This window comes from Macaca thibetana, chromosome 15, assembly GCF_024542745.1.
Source record: "Macaca thibetana thibetana isolate TM-01 chromosome 15, ASM2454274v1, whole genome shotgun sequence".
NCBI lineage: Eukaryota > Metazoa > Chordata > Mammalia > Primates > Cercopithecidae > Macaca > Macaca thibetana.
In genome coordinates, this window is record NC_065592.1 from 40,899,739 (window position 1) to 40,924,657 (window position 24,919).

The following is a 24,919-nucleotide window of genomic DNA, read 5'->3' on the forward strand; positions in this document are numbered from 1 at the left end:
ACTCTGTCTTACTTATCTGTATTTTTAATTTTTTTAATTAGAAACTTTTTTAATATCAGAGACAGGGTCTTGCTATGTTGCCCAGGCTGGTCTTGAGCTCTTGGGCTCAAGCAGTCCTCCTGCCTCAGTCTCTCAAAGTGCTGAGATTACAGGTGTGAGCCACTGCGCCTGGCCTTACTTATCTTTACACCCACAGAGCCTAGCATGGACCCGATGCAGAGTGCATGCTCATGAGTGCTTATGCCAGAGTATTTAAATAGGAATAGATAATTCAATGACACCCAACATTTCATCCAGCAAACACTGATTAAACCAGCACTATGAGGCCAGTGGTGGGGATACAGAGAAGAAAAAAATCCCCAGAGGGCAGGTGGAGGAGTCAGACATGTAAATAGGCCATTGCTGTACCATGACGGGGGTTTGAAGGATGAAGTTACTGTCTTCCTTGTTGAGGAGAGTTGGGAAGAAGATGCTTTTCCTCCATTTGTGTGGACATCTTCCCATGTGGGATTTTGGAGAATGGGTATTTTTAGCTTTAGTTTTAACAGACTATCAAAGAGCCATCTAAAGGTAGCACACAAAGATGTTTCCTGTGACATGAAAGATGTAATCCTTGGCTTCTCTTGGCTTCTGTACCCTCTCCGTGGTGAGGTGGAGGGACCTTCCTGATGGGCAGTTTGGGAAGCATCAAGGGGCATGCCCAGCTCAGTCACACTTCTTTCCTTCAGATCTCCTTGCCTCTGGGAAGCACATCCATCAACCCATGGATAAGTCCGTCTGATTGGCGGGAACATGTGGCTCTCCCACTGGGTGAAGTCCCTCCACCTAACCTCCATCAGTAATCAAGGTGGTATCTGGGCCTACCTCCTCATCTTTGGCTTTATTTCTCAATGTGCTCTGCACTTGGCTGGGGAAGGCGTGCACTGCTTATCTGGGGCTTTTTCAAGACCCCAACATGTCTAATACTCCTAGCCTGTTTTTTCAATTGACCCCAAATGCTAATCAGAAGAGACAAATCTGGAAGCACCATGTGAGAGAACAGCGGAACTGGGGGAGGAACAGACAGGTGCTGGCATGTGGAAGTTCTAACACCAGGCACTGGCTACATGCCCCCTGCATAGCCAGCAGCTCTGAAGTCATGGACTACCTTCTCTTCCCTTTGGCAAAGTTGGAAAATATGTAGACAAGCTCTGACCTGGATGATACTCACACTAGACAAGACCTCGATGCGCCCAGGTGGCCCTCTCGGCCCAGGGGGTCCCACAATACTGGCTCCATCCGTCCCCCTTTCTCCCTGGTCAAAGCAGCGAGAAGTGAGAAAAAATTCACTGTACAGGGATGATGCTCCTAGAACCAGGTGGGAAAGCCTTCCCGCCCCTACCTCTGTGATCTCTGTAATCTCACCTTGGGTCCCCGGTCTCCTTTCTCTCCTTTGGGACCCTGGAAAAATAAACAAACATAAATATTCTTCTAGTCACTTTGCTCACCTCCATCTAGCCTCTCATCTTGCTATCTCCTCCTAAGTTTTTATGCTTATTTTGTCTCAGGCAATGGGAACCAAGGATAAGCGAAAAATACCCCTTCTGGAGTCAGAAGGAAGCAACACCCCACAGAGTGAGAGAATCAGAGGCCCTCTCCCAGCACTGGGTGAGGGTCCTCTTGACCCTGAATCTTAGGGCCCTTTGCCTCTGGGGAATGAGGGAGGTCTGCTCATTCAGTCATGGGAGGGGCCGTGCTGCTCCCTCCTAGACTAAAAGGCTCAGCTCTGGGTCCCATTTAACAAAGAGAATAATATCCAGGGGATTGGTCCTCCTGAGAGCCCGCATCACATCATGGTAGGAGATGGACAACACCTGCCAGGGGCTGGAGGCAGTAGGGAGGGGCACCTGTCAGGAGCGCAGGGCTTTGACCTGGGGCAAAGTGTGTGCATTGAATGGCGCAAACGGAGGGAGGAATAAGTCGAGATGCTTAGTGGTAAGAGACTGAAGTGGGAGAGGGAGAGAGAGAAATAGATGAAGAGAGATAAAAATGATTTTCACGTTCTCTTTCCACATCATGTTTTCTGCAAAACTTCTACGCTGCTCCTCAAAGACACAAGCTGTAAAGAGCATCTCATTTCCCTATTGCACAGCTGGGGGCTGGAGGCATAGAGGTGAGTTATTGAGAGTGGCAGAGCCGGGATGCAGCCCACAGCTTCCTCACTGTAGCGTGACAGTGTGACAACCCTCATAATGAAGGTTTCAGAGGTGACCTACGATTGCAGCTGTTGGTCTGGAGAGTTTAGGTTCACTCAATAGCTGGGTGCTTCCAGAGCCTTCGGTATCCTGGGGAACGAGCAAGAATGAGAATTTCAGATCCAGTTCCTGAGCACCTACTTGTGCCAGGTGTGGTGTTGGGAGCCGGCAGCTCACAGGGGAATCTGCACAGCCTCTGCCCTGAAACCAGGGTTTAGCTAGCTGGTCTTTCCAGGAGCTCTTAGTACACATCATTTTTATAACCACAGAAAAGGGGAAAAGTACCTCGAATCCAAGTCCCATTGTGCATCCAGGGCCTGGGGGCCCAGGGGGTCCAGGAGGCCCTGGGGGTCCCATGGCCCCAGGGGGGCCAGCTTGTCCCTTTTTCCCCGGGGGTCCAGGTAAGCCTCTGTTGCCAGGGTCACCCTGTAGGAAAGAGGGCAGGCTGATTATCCAGCCCTGGGTTCACTCATGGAAGGAACAACACGCATGTCTGAATCAGAAAATCACTCTTTGAAGTTAATTAGGTTGATGAATTCTCCGGTCGGTACTGCTTAATGGTACAGAAACAGCTGTCTTGTTAATTGACATTTCACTTGGAGATAAGCTGATGCACTCATCTGAATGCATTTGGAGGGAGGGGTGAGGAAGGAGAAAACATCAAAGGGTGTTTACTCCCCACCATCCCCAGCTGTTCTGCCTTCTCTGAGCAATTCCTTTGAGATGTGTTCCTCTCTGTTCCTTGACATTTATATGTTCAATATTCCAGACCAGCAGTCCAATTATAGTAAACTCAAAGAAAGGGAAGGAGGGAGAAGAAAGCTCTTTTTTTTTTGTTTTACCTTTTCACCAACTGAGCCATTAGGCCCTCTTGCTCCCTGAAAAAAACAAAAACAAAAACAAGGACCAATTAATGCATATCTCATTGGGTATGTTCTGAAGTCAATGCACAATTATGGGCTCTTAGGTAATAGGATATTAAAATAGGACTCCTTCTGTCTCAGACTTTTGGTGTCTCCAAACCAAATACATTACAATACGGGCCAGTCTGTTGGGCAGGTCCTGCTGAAAGCTTGTGAAACCCAATTTTCAGCCATCAGCTCATCACCTACCTCAAGAGTAAACCAGAGAAGTTAAAGATTAACGAGGGAGAGATCATAGAAGACTTCGCTTGGAGAGCTCCCAGTGGACTGGAGTGGTCCCCTTCCCGTGACGGAGGTAGAGGGTACTTCACCCACTCTAAAGCAAGGGAAGGGGCTTCAAGATCTGAAATGTATCCCCTAGATTTTTGGAAATATGGGGGATGATGACTGGCTGTCTTCTGGAAAGAACTAAAGACCCAAAGCTGGCTGGAGTAGTCCCCAGAAGACGGAATCAGGGAGGAGGTTGCATTAGAGCAGATTGCATGGCCATGCCCAGTGGGGACCACACTACAGTTTCCCGGGGGTTAGATGCAGATCTCACAGAAAGGAGTCTGCTGTGAGCTCCAAGCAGAGGGGAGGACCAAAGGGCATGGGTGGTCATGAGTGGTCAGCTATGGGGACGCTGGCCTACATCAGAGGACTGCGGTAGGGGGGCCCCAGATGGAGAATCTCTGAGAAAACCACAAATGCAGCTGCAAGAGATGAAGTCAGCAATTGCATGGCCACACAGGAGATCCTGAGAGCGATGCTGATGTACCAGCCATCAAAGACTATGTCTTTCCCCCAGTCATTATTGTTTCTGGGCTACAGTCTCCTTCTTATATCAAATCCATGGAAATGAGAGAATGGATAGTTCTAAAATAGCCATGCTCAAAAATAAGATGGGGAGTGGCATTAGATCCAAAATAGAAATGGCAAAGGGAAAACAGGGAATTTGAAGACAGGGGCCTCAGCCATCAAGAGAAACCAAAAGGAGAAAAGTCTGCTGCAAAGCCGTGATGGAAGTCAGGTGCATGATGTGGCCCCTGGGCCCCAGAAGGGAGACAGGCTGAAATTCTGCAGGAAGCTAGCTGTCCAGCCCTGCCCATCTCCCCTCCCCTCCCACCCTCACTCCTGCCAAGGAGAAAATATGGGTACCTTAATTTCAGAAAAATAAGAGTTGCTTATTGGGCCAAAGACATAGGGCAGAGCCCCAGATGACTAGGAAACTCTGTGAGGTCCAGGAGCACCCTATACACGGAAGATGAGCCACTGAGGTGCCCTGCTTGATGGCACATCTTATTCCTTCCACCCCCTTCCTGAACCCTGCATGTCTCAGAAGGGGCTACTGCCTACCTCCCAACAGTCTGCACCAACAGAGGCAGAAAACAGGCTAAGGCAGGATCCCAATTTCACAAGTAAACACACAAGAGAGAAACACAAACATCTGAGGCAAGGCAACACTGTGAGAAACAACTAATTCAACTATAGAATTACATCCAAGGAAATGGAGTTAAGAAAACAATCCAATAGGACATTGAGTGTAAGACATACGTTCTCACAGAGAAAAGGGAGGATAACATAGCCATGAAACAAAGACACACCATTATGAAATAAAAACAGTGGTTATGAAAAAGAACCAGTTAGAGATCTTGGAAATTATAAATAGAAAACTGTCGAAATGCAGAACTCTGCAGAAGGACTGCATAACAGAATAGACCCACCTGAAGAGAGAATTAATACAGAGATCAGGCTACAGAATTCTCCCAGAAAGCAACAGGAGAGGGTAAAAAGACCTAGACAGAATGACAAAGTAGTAAGAGAGACGGAAGCCACAACTGGAAGTTCCAACATTGGTTTAATTGGAGTGGCAGAGGAGAGAATAAAGAGATAGAAGGAATGCAGTGTTTAAATTTTCTGAAAAAACACAGAAGTCTCCAGATTAAAAGGCACCCCCCAAACCCCACCCCCCCAAAAAAAGTCCATAGAGTACCAAGAAGGATAAATGAAATAATACATTTAAAAAATAATTCACATTGGCCGGGCGCAGTGGCTCAGGCCTGTAATCCCAGCACTTTGGGATGCTGAGGCGGGTGGATCACAAGGTCAGCGTTTGAGACCAGCCTGGCCAACATGGTGAAACCCCGTCTCTGCTAAAAATACAAAAATTAGCTGGGTGTGGTGGTGTGCATCTGTAATCCCAGGTACTCAGGAGGCTGAGGCAGGAGAATCGTTTGAACCTGGGAGAAGGAAGTTGCAGTGAGCCAAGATCGCACCACTGCATGACTTTGTCTCAAAATAATAATAATAATGATAATAAATAAATAAATAAATAAAAATAAGAATCCACATTTAGTAACAATGCAGAGGAATTTTTAAACACCAAGAATAAAGAAAAATAAATCCCCAAATTTGCCAAAGAGAAAAATCAGATGACCTCCAATAGAGTGACAATCAGAGTGAATCTGACTTTGTGTTGGCAACACTGGATGTTGGAAGATGATGGTGATCATCTTCAAATCATCAAGGGCAAATGACTTTCAACCCAGAATTCTATACTCAACCAAATGAGAAGAAAATAAAAACATTTAAAAAAATCCAGGGTCTCAGAAAATTTGCCATCTACAGACAGTCTGTGAAAATATGACTGGAGGACCTACTCTAACAAAAATAATTAAAGAGGAAATAGGACACAGGAGGCAATGAAAACTATATTCATATATTACTTTTATAATTAAAATTTAATTTTAATAAATGCTTGAAGTAGAGTTGCTCTGTCGCTCACCTACCAGCCCTAAGGCACTTCCACAAAGTCCCATGGCTCTGCCAGGGCACAGAAAAAAAGGGACTAAAGCAATCTGCAGGTTCCTTCCAGTTCTGAAACTCTGGGACTCTAGTTGAGTATGAGCCTAAGCAAAGCTCTCAGGGTAGATGAGAAAGATGAGGCCATGGTGTGTCCAGCAAAACTGCCTGCACACAACAGGCAACACCACGCAACAATCTCCCCCTTTCTCCTTCACAGACCTGGGCCCATGCCGTTTGCTTGGTAGCTGTGATAACCTTCCCCAGGAACTGGCTGCTCCCATGGGTGAGGTTCGTGGATTTGCTAGGTGAGGGCTTCTGCCTGATGCTGGAGGAAGACAAATGCCTCACGTCTGGGAGCATGCGGGGGGCAAGGGAAAGGTCCCATCTCTTGCAGTGTTTTCCTATTGCGACATGCTACCCAGTTCTTGGCCTAGGAATGGGGATCACAGGGGCTGAGGGTGGGCTGGGCTTCCAGGTGAGGCACCAGGCTCTGGAGGCAGGCTCTGAGGCTGGACTGGCAAGGAATTTCTGCAATCGAAGCCCTCCATAAGGTCTCCCAGGGCAGCCTCATAGAACCTTGGTGCCTCTCTTGCAAAGGAGCCAGCAGGGACACTCTGGCCATTCTGGGGAGGTGGGAGGAGAAGGTGTGCTCGGTGAAGGAAGTGACAGTGACTGGGCTCTGTCACCTCCCTGCTGGCCAGCCTCACCAGGGGGAAACTAAGCGTGGCCTTCCCACCTGCAGTGGAAACATGACTGCAATAACTGGATGCCCATTTTACTGCCTAACCCAGAGCTGCAGTTGCTATGTCTGCTTCTCTTGGGTATGACTGGCTTGTTGCTGGCTGCCCATTGCAATCTGTCTTCAATGAAAGTGACAATCTTGTGCATCTTTTCAGTAACAAGTCAAACTACCATCAGGATTGTTGTGAAACAGAAACTAAAATAGCCTCCCTCTAAAAACCTTGTAGCTGCGTTGCCAGCTGATCTTGTTACAGAAAATTATGTCCATAAAGTGAAAAACTGAGTTGTTTCAGTTGGCTTCCTCATTCCTCTCCAATCAAGAGTGCATCTTATAGAGTTTCAAAGGAAGTTCTAGAAGATATCATGGGCCTTGGTTTATGGTCTTGGATGATTTTATCCAGCTTAGACATGGTAAAAAGAGAGTATTCAAATCCATTCCATTGACCCACAGATAAGATGGCCATCAGCTGGGAACATGAGTAGATTAACTTGTGGGTAGAAGAGCCCACCTGACTGGAATTTATGTGAACAGGCAGGGCGAAAAGGAGGAGCTCCAATGAACAGGCTGAGGGAAGGCTCCTATTCCCAAAATGGTGATGTTGGAGTTGTACATTATTTCTTAATGAGAGAATTTTTGTGCAGTGAGGGCATGCATGCAATCCTGGAATTCCAAATAGCAGAGCTGCAAGTATGGTTTTAAAAGTGATGAAATATGGAGATATCAGTTCACTAATGGAAACATTGCAAAGGAATGAGGTACAGTAGTGCTGTGTGTTACAACATCGTGGTTTAGAATTGATTCAAAATGTTGGCTTACTGTGGTGAATTGGATTTTCTAAGGACATTACTCAATTTCAGCACACAGGAACCTCAAAGAACCTAATGGAGACGAGAATTCTTTTTTCCCTTGTGGCTTCTGAGACAGCACATCTTACTGCCTTGAGGATGTCTGTTGGTTTTCCTTCTGCTGTTTGTAATACTGATAACCAGTTTCTTTTCTGTTACAATTGACTATGGTCTATTTGATTTTTTTTTTTTTTTTTTTTTTTTTTTTTGAGGTGGAGTTTTGCTCTTCTTGCCCAGGCTGGGTGCAATGACATGATCTCTGCTCACTGCAACGCCGGCCTCCCGGATTCAAGCGATTCTCCTGCCTCAGCCTCTCGAGTAGCTGGGATTATAGGTGCCCGCCACCACGCCCAGCTAATTTTTTGTATTTTTAGTAGAGATGGGGTTTTGCCATGTTGACCAGGCTGGTCTCGAACTCCTGACCTCAGGTGATCCACCAACCTCGGCCTCCCAAAGTGCTGGGATTACAGGTGTGAACCACTGCACCCAGCCATGTATTTAATTTTATGGAGGCCTATAATCCAGATATTGAACCAAACACTTCTGATAATGAAAGAAGATATAAAATAGGAAATTAGGCAACTATTTCAGTGTTTCTTTTTAAACATGTTGTTAGAAGGTCTAAACCCATTACTGGGTCCTAGGCAAAAGCAGCTTACTTCTCTATCCTTTCTTATACAAGGTTTAGAGAATTGTTCAGAGACCAACTGGGATTGCTTGGAGAAAGGGAAGGTGATGATGATTTAATTGTATTTCTTTTACATCAGTGGAAAAGACAGAAGCTGATTTTACAATGACAGTTTGGCAGCTCAGTGAAATTACTCAAAGGCAATTACTGGCAATTCAGCATTCCTCAGTAATTTCGGACACTGAAGAAAATTTCCAAGCACAAACTCTTTCCTGCCTGGGTGTCCCAGTACCTTTTGAGACTGCAGAATAACATGAATGACTTAGATTCTGAAAATAGAAAATCAACAACTGTTAACAGTGTCAGGTGTGTTCCAAAGAACTGAATGGCAGAATCTGCGGGGCAAAAGCAGAAAGAAACGATTTTTCAGAGATCCGTCTTCTCCAGCAAGTTCTTCTGCATTCTTTCTAGAAACATTCTACCGCTGAGAAAGCAGGCTACTCCTCACCTATTCCTTCTTGGGCTAAAGATCTTAGAGTTAGTTGCTCATCTTGATTTGGGAAAAATAAAGTAAGGAATATTTCTATCATTGAACTCAGCATAGAATAATCTATTTGATAAATTTTTTTGAGGTACCATTTAAAAATACTTTAATTTTTGTAATTTCAATAGGGTTTTTTTGGGAACAGATGGTGTTTGGTTACATGAGTAAGTTCTTTAGTGGTGATTTCTGAGATTTTGGTGCACCTATCACCTGAGCAGGGTATACTGTACCCAATCTGTACTCTTTTATCCCTCCCCCCCCACCTTTTCCCCAAGTCCCCAAAGTCTGTTGTATCAATCTTTTTTAAATTTTTCTTGGAGATGGAGTCTTACCCTGTCACCCAGGCTGAAGTGCAATGACACGATATTGACCCACTGCAACCTCCGGCTTCCGGGTTCAAGCGATTCTCCTGCCTCAGCCTCCCAAGCAGCTGGGATTATAGGTGTGTGCCACCACACCTGGCTAATTTTTGTATTTTTAGTAGAGATGAAGTTTCACTATGTTGGTTAGGCTGGTCTCCTGACCTCATTATCTGCCCACCTCAGCCTCCCAAAGTGCTGGGATTACAGGTGTGAGCCATCGCACCCAGCCTGTTATATCATTCTTATGACTTTGTGTCCTCATAGCTTAGCTCATACTTAAGATGTTTGATGAATTCTTAATGAGCATCATATTTTGATCTCAATCTCATATTTTATAATAATAATTATTATATACAAAACATTTTTTTCCAGCTAAATAACCTGAACCTTACTCTTTGTAGGGAAAACTCCATTTTAGGTAACTGCCTAGATTGGTCTATGTGCTGTGCTAAAGAGAAGGGAGGCTGATTTCACCACAGCAAATGGAAAGACTTCCCTACAAGTGGATCCATCCAACGGTGCAAGGCACTCCCTGGGCAGGAGATGAGTTCCTTGTCACTAGAGGTATGCAAGTTGAAGGAAAGATATTGTTGATGGGGAGTCATTGGATCTTACGATCTATTACAGCCCTGAAGTTATTCATTTCCTTTAACACATTTTTTGTCATTTTTACATACTGAATATGTACCTTGGTTTATTGGGTTTTTTTGGTTTTGTTTTGTTTTGTTTTTAAGGTAAATATCATGTGCAAGGTTTCCCACCAGGTCTCCAAATGCACATTTCCAAGTTCTTTCCAAGTCTGCTTTTACTTGTCAGAAAACCTCATATGTGCACAGTGCAACAAATTGAGATGCATAGCAAATTTCAGAAACAAATATGATTGATCTCCAACATTCACCCTAGGCAAGCCTGCTGCTTCGTGCACTGCTGATTCTTCAAGCAGCTGCAGAGTGTGTGTGCAAGGGTGTTTTGTATGCAGTTGTGGGTGTGGGTATCTTTAAGTTTGAGACAGAGTATGGGAGGGATGTGTGTGGGTGGGTGGGGGAAGCCTGGAAGAAGAACAGGTAAGAAGAGTGTAGGTCTGTGGTGCTTCCTGCAAAATTTAATTTCTTATGAATCCGTTGGTACACGTAAAATGAGTTCTATAAAGCTTGACAATTGTTTCTTTTTCTGAGAAATAAGCTTTCCACGAAAATTGAGTTATGGCTCCAATTAAAATAAACATACTCCAGAGCTGACGGAAACTAGAAATTCAGTTCAGCAATAATGGCGGTGTCTACAGAGTCAGCATTTTCCATGTCTTTATCCATGAGAGGTTCACAGAAGGCCCCACTTCCGATCCCAGCTGAGAGGGACTCTTCCTCCTCTAGGCCCCAGTAAAACCCATTGATCGCATCCCTAGCCCAGGGCTCACCTTGTCTTTATTGCCTTCCTTTGACAGACATGGCTTATCTCATCAAGCTGTGAACACTGCAGAGGCAGGAACCACCCCCTACACACACACGCCCCAGGTAGCACCAGCACAGGCTTGCAGACAGGAGGCAGGACCAGCTTACAGACAGAGAATGAAGAGGATGAAGGCAGGCCAGACTCTGGCAAAAGCGGACTAACAGTGTCCAAAGGAAATTTCATTCACGCATCAAACACTAATAGAGGCCTGTGCTAGGTTCTAAGGAGAGAGAGGCAGTACTACATGCTCTATGTCAGGGTGGCAGTGAGGAGCAGACAGGTTAGCTAACACCTTTAGTGTCACTGTCAGTAGCATGGGAACTTCCTATGATGCTCATAGAAAGCGGAGGAAGGAAGGGTGCTTTCTGCTCATGAGTCAGGGAGAGCTCCCCACAGGATGTATCTGAACTGGGTCTTGGAGGATGAGAAAAGGAAAAGGATATCCCAAACAGGGAGAAAACCATGTGCAAAGGCCAGGAGGCCAGAAGGGAAAAGCATGCCCAGAGCATTTGGGCAGAACCAGCCCACCGGCCAAGAGGCCATGTGAGGAGTTGGGGGATGCGCTAGAGTGGCAGCTCGTGAGAATCAGGAAGGGCCAGTGGTCTGCACAGAGCTAGGGTGTGTCCTGCAGGCAGTGGAGCCCTTGATCTTTTCTCAGTAGCCAGGGCAGGGGCTGACGAGAGCTTACTACAAGAAGGTGAACTGGGCAGGAGGCTGGAGGGTGGGTGGAGAGAATGGGACAGCGACGGGGAGCCCAAGGCCACCGTAAGAGTGAGAAGAGATGAGTCCAGCTCAGTGGGGAGAGAAAGGTGAGAGATGTGGGGGTCAGACTGGGCCATCTTGGCACTGACCAATCATAGTAGGAAAGGGAGGGAAGGAGGAGTTAGAGAAGATTCCATTTCTGGCTCTAGGTGACCAGGTAGATGGCAATGCCATTCACTGAGGCTAGGGACACACAAGAGTGGGCAGGGAAGGTGCTGAGTTCAGGCTTGGGCATGATGAATCCCCTGATGGGGACATTCAGCAGAAGTGGCCAGCAGGGGATTTCAGAAGGCCAGGGGGTCAGTCACATAAGAGGCAAGGTCAGGCTTAGGGGTCAGAGAGAATAGTGTGGGCCCGGTGACACCCATGTGTTAGGACCCTCCCGTGTTCCCCGTACCTTCTCCCCTTTCATCCCAGGAAGGCCGGTGGCTCCATCAACTCCAGGCTGTCCCTCAGGGCCCTGGGGAACATCAGTGAAAATCAACCCACAACATTTCTGCTGAGAATCATGTACACATGCTTGCTAGAAAAGGAGGGCAGGGTTGGGAGGCAGGTGAGGATGGTGGGCCCAAGGCCTCATGTCAGGTGCAAGGCAGGAACCTAGTCCTTGGCCCAGGCTGGGTCACTGCTGACTGTGCACCTGCGGTTAACAGTCCTTCACTCTCTGGATCACATTCCTCCTCTATGGGGAAGTTAGAGGCAGGGTTGGACCACATGGTCTCCAAGGGTCTCCTACCCCAGGCCCAGCCCTGATGGCCTATGATTCCAAGATTCTTTATGAATCTGTGTCTCCTGTACAGATGCTTCTCGACTTACAATGGGGCTATATCTGATAAACCAATTGTAAGCTGAAAATATCTTAAGTCCAAAATGCATTTAATACACCTAAACTACTGAACATCATAGCTTAGCCTAGCCTACCTTAAACATACTCAGAACACTTCCATTAGCCTATAGTTGGGCAAAGTCATCAAACACAAAGCCTATTTTATAATAAAGTGTTGAAAGTGAAAACAGAATGGCTGCATGGGTACTCAAGGTACAGTCTCTACTGAATGTGTATCACTTTGCACCACTGTAAAGTCAAAAACATCTTAAGTTGAACCATTTGTAAGTAAGGGACCATCTGTACTGATTATGATAAAGCAGCAAAACAATATGTAGGATGATGTTTTTCTTGGCTGCTGCTTCTTTTGAATCTCAGCAATGATTCAGATGAGGAGGATTTCTGTTTACAAACAGCTAGCTGCTCTCTCCTCATCACGAAACTTGGACAGTGCTGGGTATTGCCATCTGTACACCCCTCCCTGGCTAAAGGAAGTCCCACAGTCGCAGAGATGGGGAGAAGACTTCAGTTGCTCACCGGGGGCCCAGGTTCACCAGCACGTCCATCCTCTCCAGGAGATCCAGGGGGTCCCATGAAAACATCAGTTCCTGGTTTTCCTGGAATCCCAGGTAAGCCAGGTGGCCCTGGGGGCCCTGGAGGACCCTAAAAACACAGAGACTCTGTTAGAAACAGTGGGGGAATACCGAATGAGATACTGAATATATGTGCTTCCTACATTCTCTCAAATTCCTACAACAATCCTACAAGTAGGGTTTGGTGTTCCCACTGAGCAGATGCGGAAACTGAGGCTCAGTGAGACCATGCGACTCAAGGGCTCTCAGACACACAGCTAGTTAATAGGAGAACTGGGATTTGAATCTCGGTCTTTCTGAGCCCATCATAGTGTGTTTCCTCCCAAAAGTCTGAATACAAGAAAGACCCAATTAGCTGGAATACTGAGAGGTGCCCTGGCGAACTTAGTTTTCTGATTAACTGTGAGGTCAGTCAAAAACTGCTTGTTGTGTAGCCTTGTTGTTAAAACTCTTTCTGAAGCGCACTAGTGTTTTTAGACCATTGCTGGGCTGGCTGATCCCACCAGGCTGGGAGATTCATTTGACTCCCATTCCATTTACCCACAGAGTCCAGAACCCTTCTAGCCCGGGCCATGAGGAGTAGGCAGAGGAGCAGCCAAGTGGAGCTTTCAACCAGGGATTCAGCACAGGCGCTCAGGGACAGAGGCACCAGCTGCAGCTAGAGAAGGAAAAAGCTCCCCAGGGGGCAATTTCAGAAAGGGCTGGTGGAGCCCCAGCCTTGGCAGGAGGCCAGGGGAGCAAGAGGCACCAAAGAGAAAGAGTAGTCTGGAAAGGGAGGCAGGGAGAGGGTGCATAAGGGAAGGATATTTCAGGAAGGTTCTGGAAGCTGAAGTAGAATATGCCACCCAGAGACAAGGCCAGCAGTTCTCTTTAATGAATAGGGTAAGAAGAGGGGGAGGGAGGATCGAAAGCCAATTGGCAGAGGTGTAGGGCACTGGGCACACCTGCTGCGGGGCAGCCTACTCCAGAAGCCCACTGGGAAAAGGAAGAAGGTGGGGCGAGGAGGTCCTGAAGATAAATGTAGGCTCATACTCACTTACGATGCAACTGACAAAGTGGACAATTTCAAACATATATACAAGTACAGGGAAAAGCAGAATGAACCCCCATGAGCTCACTGCCAACAACCCCAGAGGCGGCCAATCCGGTTTCATCTGTCCCCCGCCCCAACGTCCCTCCCTCTGGGGTTATTTTGAAGGCAGTCCCAGACACCAGGTCGTGTTCTCCTTCACACTCACTCTCAGCAACTCCTCACTGCCCACCAGGTCACCAGAGCCAGAGCCGACGTCCAAGCCCCAGCCCAGGCCAGAGCCCTCTGCCTCTGCTCCCGCCTGGAGAGAGAAGAAATTTCCACAACTTGCATTTAACTGCCAGACTCCAAGGACAGCCACATCGCTGAAAGTTTTCTCCAAAATGGGGAAATTTTTCCTATATCCTGTAGCCCGATAACTTCTGCTCCCCATTTTCTCTCTGACTTTTCTCCCACTCCCCTCTACAGCTACTCTTCTCCCTTGCCGCCTCCCAGCTGTGCAGCCCACTCATATCCTCAGCCTCCTTTCCTGCCTTTCAATTCCCGACTCATCCTTCAAGGCCCGATTCCACAGTCTCCTCCTCCACGAAGCCCTCCCTACCCGTTTCCAGGCAGAATTCTTCTCTCCCTCCTTGGTGCTCCCACTAGCCTCTGTCAAGTTCTCAATGAGATGCTAGGACCACTTGACTTGAAGCTTAGTTGTGCGTGTGTCTGTCAGCTCCTCTAAACTAGGGCTCCTCAAGAGCCAGCCCAAACCTGGGCCACATTGGGTGTCCAGAGTCCAGCAGGAGGCTGAGCACCCAGAGAGCCCTCAGTGCATACTTGAATGGCATCAAATGTATCTGAAGAACAAGGGGAATCTCCAAAACACCTTTCCGGTACTTAACTCCTGAAGACGGGAACCAGGCAGGGCCTAATTTATTCATTGAATGTGTGTGTACTGAGCACCCCCGAGAGGCACCAAGGAAGACCTGGGTTTCGGGGTTACAGCTGTGTTTAGGAAGGTCACAGTGGTGGGCACATGTGTGTGGGGGAAGGGAAGTGGTGATATGGAGGCAGAGAGACCAGTTAGGAGGTTGGTGCCATTGCCCAAGAGAAGAGGAGGAGGCGCTACACAGCTAGACTCAGGGGGACTTGGGGACACACTGGACAGGGCCGGGGAAGGGAGATGACTATTCAAGGATGTTTCTCTCTTGCTGACCAGGTAGATGGGGTGCCATTCCCAGAGATGGGGAACCCAGGAGGAGAAGCAGGTCTGGGGCATGGGTCATGAGTCCAGTTTGGGAAGTGTTGAGTTTGGAGAACTTCTGGGACACTCAAGGTACAGGATTTAAACTGGATAGAAATCAGTTCTGCTGCTGCACACTGCAGAGTCCTAGCAGAGGCAGAAAGCCCTGGGGTCTGACTGCAAGATACTTTGGGGGCCAAAAAGGAGAGTCCTCAGCCTGTGGCTGTTTTGGCTGCATCCCTGCTCTTACACCTGTGTGTGTGACAAGCCTGGATGGAAATCTCACCGTGGGTCCAACAGGCCCAGAAGGTTCAGGTGGGCCAGGAATCTCCTCCCCAGCATCACCCTAAAGAGAACAAAATGTTCAGTGAAGTGCTGTAACCCTGTTCCTTCCATCTCCCCATCTTTCTGTAGAAATCATGCTCATCTTTAAAATCAGGATCACACCGGGATGAAAAATGGCATTGTCCTTCGCAGAGACAGCTCGAGGGAACGCCTTGTCCCACCCCAGGGCTCAGAAGCCCTTTGTTTCTGAGCCATACTTGGACAGCATCGGCTGTGGTGGAAAGAGGTGACCAGCATGAGCATGCATCGCACACACCCTCCCTTCCTCCAGGATTTATCTCCACCCTCTGGTCTGGGCCCTGCTAGAGCACCGGTGCCCAGGCCCAATCTGGACTCCCCTGAAGCCTGCCCTGTCCACCTGCTCCTCCCACCAGGGCCTGTGACCTTTACAGCAACATCATTGCTCGCAGCCTGCCCCTCTGGGACCATGTGCCCCTCAAGGGCAGGCACAGTGCCTGAATCACCTCCAGGTCCCAGCAACTGGCACAAGGCTGGTGCCCCAGAAAATGCTTTTCAAATGACAGAAGCACACATTTGGAAAGGAGGCAGATGAAAGAAAATGACAGAGTGGCATCCCAGGAGGTTTTGGCTGTCAAAAAGTGCCCGGAGAAGTGGCTTCTTTGACAAAGTGACAGGATGGCCAGATCCGCCAAAAGGAGAGTCGAAATGTCCACAGTAAAGTCCCCAAATTTGTCTGTTGTGAGGCCTCCTCCCAGAGCCTTCTGCTACACCCCAGAGCCCTGCTGGCATCTGAAGTCCACTGAGATGGCCAGAGGCAGAGATAAGTGAGGACACCGCCCTCCCTAGCCCCGGCCCTCCCTTCCCCATACCCCCGTAGGCACTCAGGAGGTCCCAGGACGGGAGCATCATCTGCCACAAGGAATGGCCTCCATGCAGCCTGGAGGGAGGCGAGGCAGGCAGAGGACCAGGGTTACGGTGGGGATGAGAAGGCTCCCAGAGGCAGCCAAGTTGCTGCCTATGGCCAGAGCAGGCTCCTTGGGCAGGATCTCTTGACTGGGGTCACTGTCGACACATCCCCTTGGGAACAGCTTAGCACTAGCAGGTGTTTTGGTAAGAGGAATTTGTTATTCCTGCGGTGACTGACACCAGCTAAAGCACTTCCATAAACATCCCCTCATGTCATCCCACAGAGGGTCATCATGACCACCCCCATTTTACAGATGGAGAAACTGGAGCAAAGAAATAGTAAAGAACTTTCAGGAGATCCCACAGCTACAAAAAGGCAAACCTAGGCCTGTGGTCCTCAGAAGCTCTTGTCTGCCCAACATTTTCCCAGGAAGAAAATCAGGGACAGAGCCCACAGCTCGGACACAGAAGTGAAGAAAACTGGTCGCAGATGTGTGGCAGAGCCAGGTTTGGAATCATAGGACTCTTTGATACTCGATAGAGAAGCCAAGGCCCACGGAGGTCAAGGGACTTGGCCACAGCCACCAGGTGGTGAGAAGAGACTCGGCCAGAACTGCCCAGTGCCCTTTTCATGATTCTCCCAGACCTACAAGTCCATTTCTTTTGGGGTTAGCCCTCTTGCTGCTTCTGCGATCCGCTTGATCAGAGTGGACTAAGTCAAACCCAAATAACATGCTTAGGACACTTGATCAGGAACCAAAGTGTTCCCCAGGATGGTCACAGCACAAACCTTTTCTCCTTTGGGCTCAGCCTGTCCTTTCATTCCCACATGTTCTCTCTGAGCCTAAAACAAGAAGATTTTGTTAAAACATGGCCACAACATATTTGGGACATGGGGCTGCTGAGTTCTGACGACATTCCCTGGTCCTGGTCAGTGAGCTGTGCATGAGATAGGGCTTGCACTGGGCTGAAGTCAGTGAGCCCCGTGAAGACAGAGGCTGCCTGATCACTGCAGCATCCCCTGCACTGGCAGATAATAGGCTCTCAGTACCTATTTGCCAAATGACAAGTGGGAAGAGCCTGGCATTTGACACACCTGACAATCAGTCTTCTCTCTCACTTGTGTTCCACAACACAGATTTTTAAATATATTACTTCATTTCCAGGGCAACATTCTCCATATATTTGCTAAGATCTATTAGTCAGTCCTTAGAAATGTAATGACATCATTGTGACCAGTGTGGACTTTGCTAATCAGCTTCTGGCTCTCGTCTGAAGACAGTGGTTGTAGACAGTGCAGAAAACCAAAGCACCAAAAAGTCCAGAGACAAAGGCTCTCACTCCTACTGGACCCCTAGGAGCTACATGATCTTGAGCAAAGCTCTAATCCTTTTTGGGCCTCATCTGCAAAATAATTCTAGACAGCTAATTTATTGAGCATGTACTATGTGCTGGGTCATGTTTCCCATGTATAAACTCATTTAATCCTCACAAATCAAGAGGTAGGTTCTATGATTATGATTCCCATTTTATGCATGAGTCAACTGAGACAGAGAGAAGTGAAGAAAATTGGCCACAGATATGTGGCAGAGCCAGGCAAGCTATACTGCCATGGTGACTCTGGGATTCAAACTGACCTAGAGTCACCATGGCAGTATAGCTTGCCTGGCTCTGTCACATATCTGCCAGTACTGATCCTAGAGGCCAGGTGCAGCGGCTCACGCCTGTAATCCCAGCACTTTGGGAGGCTGAGGCAGCTGAATCATCTGAGGTCAGGAGTTCAAGACCAGCATGGCCAACATGGTGAAATCCTGTCTCTACTAAAAACAAACAAACAAGCAAACAAAAAAATTAGCCGGGCCGTAGCAGCGCATGCCTGTAATTCCAGCTACTCTGCAGGCTGAGGCAGGAGAATCGCTTGAGCCTGAGAGGCGGAGGTTGTGGTGAGCCGAGATCACGCCACAGCACTCTTGTCTGGGCAAGAGAGTGAGGCCCTGTCTCAAGAAAAAAACAAACAAACAACAACAACAAAAAGACACAAAAAAAACTGATCCTGGAGATATCCCAGGGTGGGTGCCTTCTTGACAATCTTGTGCTTTTAGACTCTGCTCAGGAATCAGGGCATTCATCTGAGTTCATTGCAGATCCCTAACGTGGGAACTTAGCAGGAATTTGTCTTCATCAGACATCAACCATGTCTCTGTTTCTCTCTCTCTTTCTGTCTCTCATTCTATCTCTAACTCTCTCTGTGTCTGTCTGTCTCTCTCTCTCTTCCTTCTCAGAGCTTTAAAAAATCTATCATAAAAATTGTAAGCCACCATAGTGGAAAATGTATTAAACCACAATGTATTAAAAAACTAACAACCTTCCACAGTTCCACCACTTTGAGGCAACAACTGCCAACATTTACAAAGGGTATTTCCTTCTAGTGTTTTTGCAAGTGTGTATTTTAAAATAGTTAACCACACAATATAGTCAGATTTATAACCAGCTTCTTTCACTTAACATTATATGCTAAGTGTTTCCCCCATCATTAAATATTTCTAACAAGTATAATTTTATTAGCTACATAATGTTCCATTGTTTGAATATACTTTTTTTTTAAGCTCATTATTATTATTATTATTATTTTTTTATCATACTTTATGTTCTAGGGTACATGTGCACAATGTGCAAGTTTGTTACATATGTATACATGTGCCATGTTGGTGTGCTGCACCCATTAACTCATCATTTACATTAGGTATATCTCCTAATGCTATCCCTCCCCACTCCCCCCACCCCACAAAAGGCCCCGGTGTGTGATGTTCCCCTTCCTGTGTCCAAGTGTTCTCATTGTTCAATTCCCACCTATGAGTGACAACATGCGGTGTTTGGTTTTCTGTTCTTGCGATAGCTTGCTGAGAATGATGGTTTCCAGCTGCATCCATGTCCCTACAAAGGACATGAACTCATCCTTTTTTATGGCTGCATAGTATTCCATATAAAATTTGGCTCCACAGTATTCCATATAAAAATTCCATTTTTAGATTTTCAATAACAAAAAATAAAAAAAATGGCCATACTGCCCAAGGTAATTTATAGATTCAAAGCCATCTCCATTAAGCTACCAATGACTTTCTTCACAGAATTGGAAAAAACTACTTTAAAGTTCATATGGAATCAAAAAAAGAGCCTGCATTGCCAAGACAATATGTGCCACATTTTCTTAATCTAGTCTGTCATTGATGGACATTTGGGTTGGTTCCAAGGCTTTGCTATTGTGAATAGTGCCGCAATAAACATACGTGTGCATGTATTTATAGCAGCATTATTTATAACCCTTTGGGTATATACCCAGTAATGGGATGGCTGGGTCAAATGGTATTTCTAGTTCTAGACCCTTGAGGAATCGCCACACTATCTTCCACAATGGTTGAACTAGTTTACAGTCCCGCCAACAGTGTAAAAGTGTTCCTATTTCTCCACATCCTCTCCAGCACCTGTTGTTTCCTGACTTTTTAATGATCACCATTCTAACTGGTGTGAGATGGTATCTCATTGTGGTTTTGATTTGCATTTCTCTGACGGCTAGTGATGATGAGCATTTTTTCATGTGTCTGTTGGCTGTATAAATGTCTTCTTTTGAGAAGTGTCTGTTCATATCCTTTGCCCACTTTTTGATGGGGTTGTTTGTTTTTTTCTTGTAAATTCGTTGGAGTTCTTTGTAGGTTCTGGATATTAGCCCTTATATGCAAAACAATAAACGTAATCCAGCATATAAACAGAACCAAAGACAAAAACCACATGATTATCTCAATAGATGCAGAAAAGGCCTTTGACAAAATTCAACAGCCCTTCATGCTAAAAACGCTCAATAAATTCAGTATTGATGGAACATACCTCAAAATAATAAGAGCTATTTATGACAAACCCACAGCCAATATCATACTGAATGGGCAAAAACTGGAAGCATTCCCTTTGAAAACTGGCACAAGACAGGGATGCCCTCTCTCACCACTCCTATTCAACATAGTGTTGGAAGTTCTGGCCAGGGCAATCAGGCAGGAGAAAGAAATAAGGGGTATTCAATTAGGAAAAGAGGAAGTCAAGTTGTCCCTGTTTGCAGATGACATGATTGTATATTTAGAAAACCCCATTGTCTCAGCCCAAAATCTCCTTAAGCTGATAAGCAACTTCAGCAAAGTCTCAGGATACAAAATCAATGGGCAAAAATCACAAGCATTCTTATACACCAATAACAGACAGAGAGCCAAATCATGAGTGAATTCCCATTAACAATTGCTTCAAAGAGAATAAAACACCTAGGAATCCAACTTACAAGGGATATAAAGGACCTCTTCAAGGAGAACTACAAACCACTGCTCAGTGAAATAAAAGAGGACACAAACAAATGGAAGAACATTCCATGCTCATGGATAGGAAGAATCAATATTGTGAAAATGGCCATACTGTCCAAGGTAATTTATAGATTAAATGCCATCCCCATTAAGCTACCAATGACTTTCTTCACAGAATTGGAAAAAACTACTTAAAAGTTCATATGGAACCAAAAAAAGAGCCCACATTGCCAAGACAATCCTAAGCCAAAAGAATGAAGCTGGAGGCATCATGCTACCTGACTTCAACCTATACTACAAGGCTACAGTAACCAAAACAGCATGGTACTGGTACCAAAACAGAGATATAGACCAATGGAACAGAACAGAGCCCTCAGAAATAATACCACACATCCACCGCCATCTGATCTTTGACAAACCTGACAAAAACAAGAAATGGGGAAAGGATTCCCTATTTAATAAATGGTGCTGGGAAAACTGGCTACCCATAAGTAGAAAGCTAAAACTGGATCCCTTCCTTACACCTTATACAAAAATTAATTCAAGATGGATTAGAGAGTTAAATGTTAGACCTAAAACATAAAAACCCTAGAAGAAAACCTAGGTGATACCATTCAGGACATAGGCATGGGAAAGGACTTCATGTCTAAAACACCAAAAGCAATGGCAACAAAAGCCAAAATTGACAAATAGGATCTAATTAAACTAAAGAGCTTTTGCACAGCAAAAGAAACTACCATCAGAGTGAACAGATAACCTACAGAATGGGTGAATATACTTTAATTCAATTAATCTTCTATTGCTAGCTAATTAAATTATGCCCAATTTTTCTCTATTATGGACAATACCGAGATTAGCATCCTGGTAAACAAAACCTTTTTTTTAAAAAAAAAAAAAAACAGCGACAACAAAGGTTATCAGACTATCTCCACTAGAATCAATTCCTAGAAGAGAAGTTTCTGGGTCAGCAATATGCACTCTTATGGTTGTTAATACATGTGGACAAAGAGCTCCCCAGGAGCAGTAACCCTCACACTCCCATGAGCACAGCCAGCCTTACCAGACCAACTTTTCAAAGCTGAAAACACAAAGGGTCTAAGGAAGAAACTGACCCAGTTTCTTCAACAAAGTAATGGCAAAAGGGAAAAAGAAGGCGGGAGACAATGAGAGATTAAGAGACACTTAAGAGATGTATCAACCAAATGCAATGTGTAGACCTTGTTTGGATTCAGATTCAAACAAACTAACTGGAAAGAGGTATTTTAAAACAAAATAATCAGGGCATTAGATAATATGAAGGAACCACTGTTAATTTTGTTAGATGCATTGTGACACTGTGGCTATGACCAAAAAAAAGGTACCAGATCACTCTATCAGCTGTACACATTGAATTGTTTATCAGTTAAATAAATGATAGGATGTTTGGGGTTCATTTTTGAATATTCCAGTATTCCCCTTCCCTCCAAAAAAGATGGTGGTAGGAGGTGAAACAGATGAAGCAAGATTGGCAGTGTTGATAATTATCCAAACTGAGTGATGGGTATGTGGGGGTTAATTATACTATTCTAAGCTCCTTTGTGACATTTTTAGATTTTCAATAACAAAAAGTTTAAAAGAGAAAGAAAAAGGAGAACTGGCTCTATCTGTGCCTGATGAGACATAACTAGGGAGATTTGAACTTGGTGCTTTGTGTACACCTTGGGGTGAGGTGCAGAAGAGGAGGGGGACATTGTTTGGGAAGTCACAGTGCATGAGCAGGTCGATCCAGAGCTGGATGCCCACTAGGATGCCCTGCAAGCCCAAAGCCCCAGCCCCAGTGTTAGTTACTTGGTCTAGCACTGGACTCAGACACCTGCATTGTTTTAAGCTAGCAGCCATCTCTAATGTGTGACCAGAGTTAAAAACCAGAGTGGTTGTTCGCCTTTTTCCTTTTATAGATGATGACAAGGAGGCCCAGGGCCCACCACAAGTCAATGGCATCCCTGCAAGCAGAACCTCAACCTCCTGGCCCCCAGTCCAGGATCTTCCCACCACACCACACTCTCACAAATGAGGACTTCAGCCAGGTGAAGCTCGAGAGCTTCAGCTCTGCAGGCCAGCATGCAGGTTCAAACCCCAGCTCCACCTCTTAGAGGCAGGCAACAGTGGCAGGTGACTACCTCTCCACATCTTACCTCCTATTCGCCTTATACTGAAGAGGGGTGTGGTGAAGGGAATCAGATACACTTGGAGCACAGAGTGATTAATCAATGTCAGTTCAGATGGCTTATTTCCTGCCCCTTGATTGTGAATTCATTGGGGACAGGAGTGAGGTCACATTCATCTCTATTTACAAGTGTCCTGACTGAGGGCCCAGAGCCGCTATGTGTCCAGTCAATGAGTGAATCAATGAACGAATGCAAGACAACTCTAAAGAGACAGGAAGCAGTGTGATAACCACTAGAAAAGGCCCCGGAACAAGGGGCATTCAGGACCTTAGGTGTTCTCCTGATCTCCTGTCCCACAGCCCCACCCTCACAGGTCAGTCCTGCCACACCGTGGCCAATGGACCACATGACTGTAGCTTGAATGGTGGCTTTCAAAGTGTGCACGATCAAGTGGTGTTTGGGGAACTGACGAGCCTGTGCTGGTCACCAAGGAGATGTTTTCCTTTAAAAATGTGTTCACATTGGAAGAGCAGTCCCTCTTCACACAAGCCCAAGCTGAGGGCCAGCTTTGGGTTTCCTATTTCTAAAAGACAGTTATAGCCCTTAAGTGGTGACAACCCCAGGTGTGTGTACAGAGCTTTGTAAACGTTCTCCAACCTGCATTCTCTGACTTGGCCTTGCAGTCACTCATTTTTACAGATGAGGAAACGGAGGGCCAAAGAGATCAAAGGATTTGCTTAAGGTCACACAGTTGCAGCCAAGAGTGATAAAAACTCATGTTGGCAAGGACTTGGAGGTCACCCCCCAACACAAACACAGCCCTGATGTTCTCCCCTCTACAGACCTGCCACATCTTACTGTCAGCTTTGTCCCCAGAAGAGCACTGTTAGATCTCATTTCAATCCAAAGATCAGTTTGGAACACAAAGCCAGGTCCCCATGATTTTAATTTCTTGCTTTTGCTCTACAAGCTGGAGTTTCCTCAAGTGTTCCCCAGGTTAAAGCTCCTCAAATGCCCAAATTTGCAAACCAACGTGAAAACCTACCTCTGAGAAAGCTGGGGGCCAACCCTCCCACAACTTTGGCCTTTCTTTCTCTCCCATGTAAGGTCTGCCAAGTCAAATCTTACAGCTCTATGCCACTTACTGGAGTGACCCTTCTTTCAGGAGCAGTGTGGGCAGGGGCAGCGGTGGCCCATCGGGGGGAGGGCTGCCGGACTCTTCACCGCGAGCTGTGATGAGGGGCTCCTCTGTTGTGGCTGCTGCCAAGTCTTCTTCATCACCAGGACCCTGAAAACAAAACCAGCATTGAGGCACCACCTCACCTCGCTCACGAGGCTGCCGGGGAGTTGTGGTCACTGTCGTTTCTGTGGTGCCAGCCCAGTTTCAAAACACATTCTTCCCTATGATCATCGTTGCCCCCAGCACACCCCCTCTGAAATATGCATCTCCTCTAAGCCTCAGTGCCAACTGTGGACCACTTGACTCTGAGTAAATTCTTGGGCAAGGCTAGGAGGGAGCAGGGCTGTGGCCCCTGCCACACTCCGGCATTGCGTCCTGCCTCCCTCCAGCCGCTGCCCACCCAGATGCTCATAACCAAGCTGCAGGTGCCCCTGCCAAGGCCAAGGACGGCTGTTGTCTCACAATGCAGACCTGTCTCTCCCCTGTAAGCCAGAGAGGACGCCAGATGACACTTACAGAAGTGACTGCCTGCTCAGGGGTCATGGTGGCTGTGAGGGGGGCCAGGCCATCTGTGGGGACCCCACTGGCTTCCTCATCCTCAAAAGTACTGAGGGACACTTCGGTTGCAGCTGCAGCTGTTGTTAAACTTCCTTCACTGCTTGGACCCTGAAATGAAATTGGCATGAGGAGCTGTGCCCCTTCGCCCATACCCCTGGTTCAGTGGGTGTGAGGCTGGGGGGTGGAAAGCGCTGGGGCCTCAGATAACTGGAGGCTCCATGATTCCCTTTCCTTTGCTCCTTCAGGACCACACCTTCGCCTGGAGCTCCAGTGTTAGAACGCACCTCTCAGGGCATCCCCCCACCCACCCCAGAGTCCCCTCTAGCACATCTCTGCCAAGCGCTTCTCTGGCCTTAGCTTTGTGAAAGGAAAATAAATCTCAGGATCCCCAAATCACTAAGCAGAAGGGAAAAAAAAATCAAGCTGTGAACTACTTAGGGCAAACCTATCTCCCATTGTATTCCTTAAAAAGATAGCTACTAAGATAAAAAAGCTACATACCTTCCTAATAATTTGTCCTTAAGGAAATTCC

At 46.6% G+C, this 24,919-nt stretch overlaps 1 protein-coding gene across 1 annotated transcript in view; it reads right to left on the reverse strand.

The window, feature by feature from the left end:
- COL15A1 (collagen type XV alpha 1 chain) overlaps positions 1 to 24,919 on the reverse strand; it is a 127,072-nt gene that overhangs the window by 33,807 nt on the left and 68,346 nt on the right. The window contains 13 exon segments of the mRNA XM_050762069.1: positions 1,211 to 1,294; positions 1,405 to 1,440; positions 2,256 to 2,324; positions 2,520 to 2,660; positions 3,077 to 3,112; positions 11,671 to 11,733; positions 12,637 to 12,762; positions 13,931 to 14,023; positions 15,237 to 15,296; positions 16,953 to 17,006; positions 23,795 to 23,820; positions 23,823 to 23,937; positions 24,346 to 24,495. Coding sequence (XP_050618026.1) covers positions 1,211 to 1,294; positions 1,405 to 1,440; positions 2,256 to 2,324; positions 2,520 to 2,660; positions 3,077 to 3,112; positions 11,671 to 11,733; positions 12,637 to 12,762; positions 13,931 to 14,023; positions 15,237 to 15,296; positions 16,953 to 17,006; positions 23,795 to 23,820; positions 23,823 to 23,937; positions 24,346 to 24,495 — 1,053 coding nt within the window.